This window comes from Stenella coeruleoalba, assembly GCF_951394435.1.
Source record: "Stenella coeruleoalba genome assembly, chromosome: 2".
Taxonomy (NCBI): Eukaryota; Metazoa; Chordata; class Mammalia; order Artiodactyla; family Delphinidae; genus Stenella; species Stenella coeruleoalba.
This window is the reverse complement of record NC_137147.1, coordinates 102,905,752-102,916,751: the sequence shown is the minus strand read 5'-3', so window position 1 is coordinate 102,916,751 and position 11,000 is coordinate 102,905,752. Positions and strand designations below refer to the sequence as shown.

Below are 11,000 nucleotides of genomic sequence, written 5' to 3'. Positions count from 1 at the left end.
GATGGACAGCTAAAGAAGAAGTGACACATGTTTGCAATGCAATATGACTCAGACATTTAAATAAGTGAAATTTTGCGATTTGCAGGAACACGGAAAACCTAGAGATAATCATACTAAATAAGGTAAATCAGAATCTTAAAATCTAATATCGTATGATATCACTTCTAGCTGGATTGTGATACCACACACCATTGAACCAATTAGAGAACACTGAAACAGACTAAGGGACTTGGAAATCAAACAAGTGGTTACTACAAAGGACAGGAAGGGTGACGGGATTAATTAGGACAATGGAAATATCAAATACGCAGTATTTCCAATAAAAGAGGTAATCAGCAAGGACCTATGTATACCAGGCAGTTCTGTCAACACTCTCTAGTAATCTATAAGGGAAAAGAAGCCGAAGATGCATACATATATGTCTATGTATAAGGGAAAAATATTTTCTATACCTACAACATACACAACATTGTCCATCAATGTTCCTTCAAGAAAAAATAAAAATTAATCTAATTAAAAATGTGGTAATGACACACAAGATTTGGGTGTTTGTACTGTCACATTCCACTCTATGTGAGAAGCCCGAAACAGAATTTCCCCTTAGTGTCTGGTTGCCGGGGTAACCAGAGTTGGGTCCGAGGACATACTGCAGCCTAGTGGCCATTTCCCGCAAAAGCAACCTCAAAACGCTTGCTTAGGAGCACTTTGTATTGACGAGGACTGCAGGGCCCTAAATGATACCTGACATCAAAAAATGTCCATGCGAAAGTGTTCGAATGTCACTGAAAAGGTTAAGATGTTCAAGAAAGCAATTGAATGAGGTAAATTCTACTCGCATGGGTATATGAAGAAAAACAGCATATAAAACATACTCAACACAGCAATTAGCATAGACATGCAAATCAAAACTACAGATCACCTTGCACCGGAGTAAAAGGCCATCACCAAAATTAAAAATGAATGAATGGTGGAAAGGGCATGGAGAAAAGGAAATCCTTTTATGGAGCTGGTGGGAAATAAATTGTAACAGCCACTAGAGAGAACATTTAAAGATGTGCCTTTAAAAGCTAAAAAGAATGCTACCCTATGATCCTGAAGAGTTTCCCCTAAAATTATAGGCTGACAAGTCCAGAAGTTGAAAAAACACATGCACCCAAGCGGGCACAGCAGCATCATTTACAATAACCAAGATGTGGAGACATATAAAATGTCCATGGACAGATGAACAGATAAAAAAGAAATGATCCATGTACACAGTGGTATACAATTCCTCCATGCAAAAGAATGAAATAATGCCAATTGCAGGAACATAGATAAACTTACAGATAATCATACGAAGTGAAGTGAGAATCAGTAAGACAAATATTATATGAACTCACTTATAGTTGGAATCTATAAAGACACAGCATTGAAATAATTGAAAAACATAAACAGTCTCAGAGAGTTAAAAAAACCCCAAACTTATGGTTACCTAATGGGACAGAAGGGGTTAAGGGATACATTACGACGATGGGATTAAAAACACAAAATATTTCGTACAACTAAATATGAACAAGAATCTATGTATACCTAGGAATGACTATCAACACTCTCTAATAACCTAAATGGGCAAAGAAGCCAAACATGTATACATATGTGTATATGTATAACTGAAAATGGTTCTGTATCCCTACAATACACATAATACTGTATATCAATGTTATTCCAAAAAAAAAAAAGAAATTATTCTAATTAATTAAACTGTCATAATGAGGCAGAAGATTTGAGTGTTTGTTCTGCACATTCCTTTCTAATTTATAAACCCCAAAGAGGATTTCCCGTAAGGCTCTGGCTGCTGGCCTAAGCAGAGTTCAGTCTGAGGAAATCCTGCGCCTCATGAATGTTTCTCGCAAAGGAACCTCAAAAAGATTTCTTATGAGCACTTAATATTCCCAAGGACTCCTGGGCTCTAAATGATACCTGACATCACAAAATGTCCAGGCTTTAGTGTTCCAAAATCATTGAAAACAGGGCCAACTTTCAAAGGAGACATTTTCAACAGGTAAATTCTACTCACACTAATTATGAGTAAAAACAGCCCATAAGCACATGCTCAACATAGCAGTTAGCAGAGACATTCAAATCATAATCACAATGAGGGATATCCTTGCACCAGTTGGAAAGGCGATCATTGAAAATGTACAATGAATAAATGATGTAGAGGGCACGGAGAAATGCAAACCCTTTTACTGTGCTGGTGGGTTGCAAATTTTAACAGCCAATTTAGAGAACATGGAAGTGCTTTCAAACTTAAAATCTGAGCTACCATATGATCCGCCATTGCCACCCCTAAGAGTATATGTGCAGAAAACCAGAATTTGAAAAGACATATGCACTGAAGTGTGCACCGTAGCACCATTTACACGAGCCAAAACATGTAGGCACACAAATGTCTAGGCTGGATGAACAGATAAAGAACTGACACATGTAAGCAATGCAATAACACTCAGACATTTAAATAAATGATATTATGCCATTTGCAGGCACATTGAAAACCTAGAGATAATCATACTAAAGAAATTAAATCAGATTTTTAAAATCTAATATCATATTGCTTATAGGTGGAATAAAAAAATACACAACATTGAACTAATTAGAGAACACTGAAACAGGCTCATTGAATTGGAAAACAAACATATGGTTGCCAAAAAGGACAGAAGGGGTCAAGTGATAGATTAGGAGGATAGAATTAACAAATACACTGTATTCCAATAAAAGAGATAATCAAAAAGGACCTATGTATACCAGGGAGTTCTATCACCACTCTCTAGTAACCTACATTTGTTTTCTAAGTCTGAGTTTTTCTGTTTTTTTGCTGGGTCCTCAGCATGAGAGATCTTAGTTCCCCAACCAGGAACCGAATCCACACTCCTTTAGAGTCTTAACCACTGGACTGTCAGAAAAGTGGTTTTGTCATACTGAGTGAAGTAAGTCAGACAGGGAAAGAGAAATATTGTATGGTATCGCTTATATGCTCAATCTTAAAATAATAATAGAAATGAACTTATTTACAAAACAGAAAAACTCACAGACTTAGAGAACAAATTTAGGGTTCTGCGAGGGATGGGTGAGTGGGAGGGTTAGTTAGGGAGCTTGGGATTGACATGTACCCACTGCTCTATTTATTTATTTATATTAAAAAAAATTTTTTTTTTAAATTTTTCACATGAGAACATGGTTTATTTTATTTATTTATTTATTTTTGGCTATGTTGGGTCTTCGTTTCTGTGCGAGGGCTTTCTCTAGTTGCAGCAAGCGGGGGCTGCTCTTCATCGGGGTGCGCGGGCCTCTCACTATTGCAGCCTCTCGTTACGGAGCACAGGCTCCAGACGCGCAGGCTCAGTAGTTGTGGCTCACGGGCCTAGTTGCTCTGTGGCACATGGGATCGTCCCAGACCAGGGCTTGAACCCGTGTCCCCTGCATTGGCAGGCAGATTCTCAACCACTGTGCCACCAGGGAAGCCCCCCCACTGCTATATTTAAAATGAATAACAAACAAGGACGTACTGTATAGCACAGGGAACTCTGCTCAATATTATGTAACAACCTAAATGAAAAAGAATTTGAAAAAGAATAAATACATGTATATATATAACTGAATCACTTGTCTGTACACCTGAAACTAACACAATATTGTTAATCAACTATACTCCAATATAAAATAAAACTTAAGAAGAAGTTTATGTTAATTGTTGACAAGGACTTACAATTACTCTTTCATTATTTTCTGTTGGTTGTTGTTGTTGTAGTTCCTTTGTTTTTGTTTTTTTGGGTTTTTTTGATGTGGTATGAATTCACTCTTTTTTTTTTTTTTTTTTGCGGTACGTGGGCCTCTCACCGCTGCGGCCTCTGGCGTTGCGGAGCACAGGCTCCGGATGCGCAGGCCCAGTGGCCATGGCTCATGGGCCCAGCCGCTTCGCGGCACGTGGGATCCTCCCAGACCGGGGCACAAATCCATGTCCCCTGCATCAGCAGGCGGACTCTCAACCACTGCGCCACCAGGGAAGCCCTGAATTCACTCTTTTTCTGTATCTTTTGTGTAACTACAGTAGAGTTTTTCTTAGTAGTTTCCATGAAATGTACATAAAGTATACTTAAGTTAATAATAACTAATCTTTAATTTTATAAAATAACAATTTTAGGTACATTTTATATGTATTTCCTCATTATTTTATGTAAACAATATATTATCAATCTCCAGAAAAATATTTGTGTATACACATACAAATATATACAAATATACACATATCTATATCTATCTCTCTATATATATCTCTACACACAAATATACATATGTATACATATACACACGTGTACTGGAATTTTTTGATATAAAACATTCGCTATTATATTTAAGGAAATAGCTTGATTTTCTTCTTCAAATCTGTATTATCTATATAAGGAGCTCATGGTAATTTTTTTATATAGGCTTTTCTCATGTGTTGTTAGATTTATTTTTATTTATTTTATTTTATACTTGTAAAATTAGAGGCTTCCTTTTTATGTACTTTTTAACTGCTTGGAATGTGTCTGTATGAATTGTGTACTATATGCTTATGTTATACTCTTTACAATATTTTGTCATCTTATTTTCTGTAACAAATTTCCATTGATTCCTTGGGCTTACTAAATATACATCCATATGCTCTGCAGTTGGAGATGATTTTAATCCTTTTCCAATGGTATTTTTTTTACTGATACCTCAAAGTGTTAAGTAAGTTGGGGGTTCATCTCTCCTAGTGATCTCTCTGACAATGAGAGGAAATTATTTATTATTTCTCTGTAGGTGAACTAGTGTTGAGGGTCTGTAATAATTCTTTGAGTACATATGCATGAATATCTTTTTTATTTTATTTCAAGATACTTTATTTTAAACAGGTCACAACACTAAGCTTCTGGCCCACTCTGCCAATGCACAAGCTACAAATGCTTGCTCAGCAGTTGAGGGGCATGCTTTAGTAGCATGTTTGAAAAGTGAATAAAAATCCATATAAAACAAATATTCAAATAGTTTCCATAGGAACACAGATAAGTGTGACCCCATCGCCTAGTCTTCCACACTGTTGCATCTGTGCTAACCCTATTCACATAGACATCTCAAAACTCACAGTAATTAAGTTAAATGGTCCCCCCCAAACCCTTAAATCAAGCTAAACTTGCAGTTAACAGCTACAGGAATGGTATCTACACATTAATAGGAGCTGAAGCACAGGCTGCTGGGTGCCATTTCATCCCACTCTCCCAAGCACATGACACAGGCACAGTGCCAACATCTTGCTCCTCTATGCTGGGTGGGAAATCGTGGTTCTGGATTTGCTGCATCAGATGCCATGTTGGCCCTGACATCACATAGGAGATGGTCGGTCTCTGGAATCCACTGAAAGTGGAAGCAGCAGCGACAGTGTAAGCACCCATGTTCTCAAAGAGCATCCAATTGCCCACATGCATCTCAGGCAAGTTACAGTGCTCAACCAGGCAATCCAGGCCATCACAGGTCTGTCCCGAGATGCTGGATGAATAATACTTCTCATCTGGTTTGGGTCTCTTCTGCAGAAGAGGCTTCACATGTGCATTTTCGTAGAGGATGCAGTTGGATGATCCATATACTCCATCATTCACATAATACATAAATGTCTGTTCACTTGACTCATCTTCATCATCAGAGCCTGTCTGTTCCTTTAATACGAGTTTTTTGGCAATGATATTAACCGCTAGCATGAAAGCTGATTCAACATAGTATTTGCCTGGCTCAGCTATGATTCTCACTCCAGAGTCTGATGGAAAATACTTGTCCAACGCTGGGTTGATTACACTGGTGATCTCTTCAAATTTAAGCTTTACATCCTCAGATTCAGGAAAGCCACCACCAATATCAAGCAGATACATGTTGAAACCAACCTCAGCTCCCATGTCAAAGACACAGTGGGCATCAGAGATGGCCTTCACAAAGATCTCCAGATCAGTACAACCACCTCCCACGTGGAAGCTGACACCAATGACATCAATATCTAGCTCTTTCGCCCATTCCAAAAGAAGCCTGCTGGTTTTGAGTGTGGCATCAAATTTGACACTGAGGCGACAGACTGCTTTGGAATCATCAGTGGCAATCCGCAAAACCAACTTGGCCTTTGGATGTGCCCTGGCAACTTTCATCAACTCAACTTCACTATCAAAAGTCATCATCTTGGGCTCCCCTGGTGGCACAGTGGTTAAGAACCCACCTGCCAATGCAGGGGACATGGGTTTGAGCCCTGGTCCGGGAAGATCCCACGTGCTGCAGAGTAACTAAGCCTGTGAGCCACAACTACTGAACCTGCGTGCCACACTACTGAAGCCCGGGTGCCTAGAGCCCGTGCTCCACAACAACAGAAGTCACTGCAATGAGAAGCCCGCATGCAGCAACGAAGACCCAATGCAGCAAAAAATAAATAAATACATATACACATACATACATAAATAAATTAATTAATTTAAAAAACCCAAACAAACAACAAAAATGTCATCATCTGGACTCCATTATTGCCAGCGTATTTAATCTGAGACACTTGTTCACAAGGATTTGCATAGATAATCCTCTTTGGAGGCACCCCGAGACTCTGCACCAACTGGATTTCAGTCTTGCTGGCATAGTCAAATCCTGTCCCTGTGGCAGCTAGGGTCTTCACTATGGTTCTGCTATCACTGCATTTGACTACATAAAAGGGGGTGACCCGAGGAAGAGCTTTAAACCGTCTCAGATGTTTCTTTAGAATGTCTCCCAGGTCTGCAACATAGAACGTATCCTTACCGTCAAAAGAAGAAACTTCATTTTTTGGTTCCGGATGTCCTTGGCAGTAACGCCTTCATCCAAGAAATGGCAGTCAAACTCTTCATTACTAAAGTTGTTCATGGTTTCTTGATATCTTTCTGAAACAACAAAATGGGAAACTAAGAGATGAAATTTAAAGAAATTATGCCAGCTTTCACAAAGGCAATTGAATTCTCCAGGAATTCCAAGTCCCGCTGAAGATACGTGTGCCCTCGGTGCAGCAGTGAAAATGTTCTAACAAATGCACAATCTGCTGTACACCTTAAAGTGTCGGGCACCAAGGGCAGACCCCATGGAGATTAGACGCCGTTGCTGCCGAGCGTGCAGGACTGCCGGCCGCCCTGCCGCTGTCCCCGCTGCCCGTTAGCCGCCCTCCCAGCCACCCGCCACCTCGCTCCCTCCCATGGAGAACCACCGTCCCGAGGTGGTGCCGGAGCGCTGGCAAAGGGGCGGTGGCAGCGGAGGCTGAGGGGACTGACCTCTTCTTTAATTTTATAATTATTACCTGTAGAATTCTACCATGCTCCTTTGTCTGTATCTGTCACTTTGATTACATGCCTTTCCTAAATTTATAAGCTGATTATATTAATGTATTTCCTAACAACCAAAACATTGGAGTTTTGGTGTAGAATTCACTTTATCTTGCTATAATTTTTTTTCTGAAGTTAGGTTTATTAAGGTATTATTTATATTTTTTAGTAGGTTGCCTTTTTATTTTGTTGATGTTTCCTTTGATGTATATAAGCTTTTGAGTTTGATGTCCTCCATTTTGTTATTTTGCTTTTGTTGGTTTTGATTTTTTTTGTCCATTTCAAAATATCATATCCAAGACCTAGGTCAAGGAACTTACTGCCTTTATGTGTTCTTCTATGAGTTTTATGGTTTTCCATCTTCCATTCAAGTCTTTAACCCTTTTAAAGTTATTTTTTCTGTATGGTGTAAGATAGTGGTCCAGTTTCATTCTTTTGCATGTGGTTTCCCAGTTTTCCCAACAACATTTAATAAAAGAATTATCATAATTCTCAATTGTATATTCTTGGCTTCAGTGTCATAAATTAATTACCATATATGCTTAGATTTGTTTCTGTGCTATTGTTTCCATTGATCTATGTGGGGTTCTTTTATGCCAATGCCATCTGTTTTTATGACCATAGATTTGTAATAGAATTTGAAATCTTGAAGCATGAAGCCTCCAGTTTTTTTCTTCTTTCTCATGATTTCTTTTGCTATTTGGATTCTTTTGTGGTTCCATGCAAATTTTAAAATTGTTGCTTCTATTTCTGTGAAAAAATGTTATAGAAATTGTGATAGGGATTGCATTACACCTGTATATTACTTTGAGAAGTATGTACATTTTAATAATATTTATTCTTTTAATTAATGAGCAAATACTATCTTGACATTTATTTTGTTGTCTTCAATTTCTTTCCTTAATGTTTTGTAGTTTCCAGGACACAGGTCTTTCACTCTCTCAGTGAAATTTATTCCTAGGTGTTCTTCTCATGCCATTGTAAATGGAATTCTTTTCTTTTTTTCTTTCAGATATTTTGTTGTTACTGTACAGAAAAGCAATAGATTTTTGTATGTTGATTTGGTATCTTCCAACTTTATTGAGTTTATTTATTCTACCATTTTGGGTGTTAGTCATATATAAGATCATGTTTTCTAAAAAGAGAGAAAGCTTTACTTCTTCATTTTGGATGCATTTTTATTTCTTGATTTTGTTTCAGATTGCTCTGGCTAGGACTTCAGTACTGTATTTAATAAGAGTAGTGAGCATGGATACCATTATCTTGTTCCTGATTATAAAAAAAAAGCTTTCAGGTTTTTTACCAATATGTACAAATTTAGTTGTGGGTATTATACGGTTTTATTTTGAGGTATGCTCCTTCTGTTCCCAACTTGTTGAGAGTTTTTGTCACAAAAGGTGTTGAAGGTCAGTGTCTTTTTCTGCATATACTGAAAGGATGATATATTTATTCTTCACTTTATTAACATTGTATATCACAATTATCTATATATATATATAATTTTAACTGATTTGTATATTATACTATATATAGATTAAATATAATATAGTGTGCCATTCTTCCGTGGCAAGAATAAATTCCATTTAATCATGGTGTATGATCTTGTTAACTTGCTGCTGAATTTGTTTAGACTTTTGTATTTATAGTCATCAGACCTATCTGCCTGTAAATTTATATTCTTGTAGTGTTCTTTATCTGGCTTTGGTGTCAGAGTAACACTGTCCTCAGAAGGAGCTTGTGATTCACTCCTCAATTTTCTGGGAAGAGTTTGAGAATGACTGGAGTTAATTATCTTTTTAATGTTTGGTAGGATTCACCAGTGAAACCATCTGGCCTTGGGTTTTGTCAGGAGGTTTGTGTTCATTGTTTCAATGTCCTCATTTATTATTTGTCTGTTCTGACTTTCTATTTTTGATTCAGTCTTGGTAGTTTCCACACTTCTGGGGTTTTATTTATTTATTACAATTTATCAAATTTGTTGGTGTATAATTCTTAATGATATGATCTTATGGTCCTTTGTATTTCTTTTATGTCTCCTCTTTCATTTGTCATATTTTTTGACTTCTTCTTTTTTCCTTGGTTAGTCTAGCTAAAATTTCATCAATTTCCTTTATTTTTAAAAACACCAATCTTTAGTTGCATTAAACTGTAAATCTACCACAGAAGAAGAAATGAGAAAAAAATGATTACATGGAGAATAAACAACATATTTCTAAAAAACGAATGGGTCAATGATGAAATCAAAGAGGAAACTGAAAAATACCTTGAGACAAATGACAATGAAAACACAACCATACAAAATCTATGGGATACAGCAGAGGCAGTTCTTAGAGGGAAGTCCATAGCAATACATGCCTTCCTCATAAAACGACAGAAATCTCAAACAACCTAACCCACCCCCTAAAAGAATTAGAAAAAGAAGAACAAACAAAACCTAGAGTCAGCAGAAGGAAGGAAATAATAAAATCAGAGAGGAAATAAATAAAACAGATTTTAAAAATAGAAAAAAAATCTGTAAAACTGAGAGCTGATCCTTTGCAAGGGTAAACAGAATTGCTAAACCTCTTGCCAGGCTCACAAAGAAGAAAAGAGAGAGGACCCAGATAAAATAAGAAATGAAAGAGGAGAAATTACAAGGGACCTCACAGAAATTTTTAAAATATATATTATGAACAATTACAAGCCAAACAATTTGGAAAACCTAGAAGAAATAGATGAGTTTCTAGAAACATAAAGCCACCAAAACTAAATCAAGAAGAAATAGACAATTTGAACAGACTGAAACTAGAAGTGAAATAGAACCTGTAAAACAACAAAAACAAACAACAGATTTCCTACAAACAAAAGTCCAGGAACACATGACTTCACAGACAAATTCTACCAAACATACAAAGAAGAACTTATACCAATTCTTCTCAAACTTCTCCAAAAGACTGAAGAGGAGGGAACACTCCCAAAGACATTCTATGAGACCACCATCACCCTGATACTAAAACCAGACAAAGACACTACCAAAAAAGAAAATTACAGGCCAATATTTGTGATAAATATAGATCCAAAAATTATCAACCAAATATCAGCAAACTTAATCCAACAGCACATAAATAAAACATACACCATGACCACACTGGATTCATTCCAGGGTCACGAGGATGGTTCATCATATGCAAAACAATCAGTGTGATACACCACATGAACAACAACAAAAAAAAGAAAAAATCCACATGATCATGTCAATAAATACAGAAAAAGCATTTGATACAATTAAACATCCATTCATGATAAAACTCTTATGAAAGTGGGTATAGAGGGAACATCTCAAAATTATAAAACCTATTTATGATAAAACCATAGCCAATATAATACTCAACAGGAAAAAGCTGAAAGACTTCCCACTGAAGTCTGGAACAAAACATAGATGCCCACTCTTACCACTTCTATTCAGCATAGTGTTGGAAGTCCTAGCCACAGCAATCAGAAAAGAAAAAATAATAAATAAAACGTATCCAAATAGTAAGGGACAGGTAAAATTGTTATTATATGCAGATGACATGACACGATATGTAGAAAACTCTAATGACTTCACACACAGAAAAATCCTACTAGAACTGATAAATTCAGCAA

General features: G+C 36.9%; 1 protein-coding gene across 1 annotated transcript; it reads right to left on the bottom strand.

Moving 5' to 3' along the window:
• Positions 1-4,381: 4,381 nt before the first annotated feature.
• Positions 4,382-6,927, bottom strand: LOC307181697 (ornithine decarboxylase-like; the record flags this gene model as incomplete). The annotated part of the gene is given in 3 exon segments (XM_079912417.1): positions 4,382-6,227; positions 6,551-6,858; positions 6,861-6,927. Coding segments are annotated over 3 exon segments (1,380 nt in total). The 3' UTR covers positions 4,382-5,222.
• Positions 6,928-11,000: the final 4,073 nt, after the last annotated feature.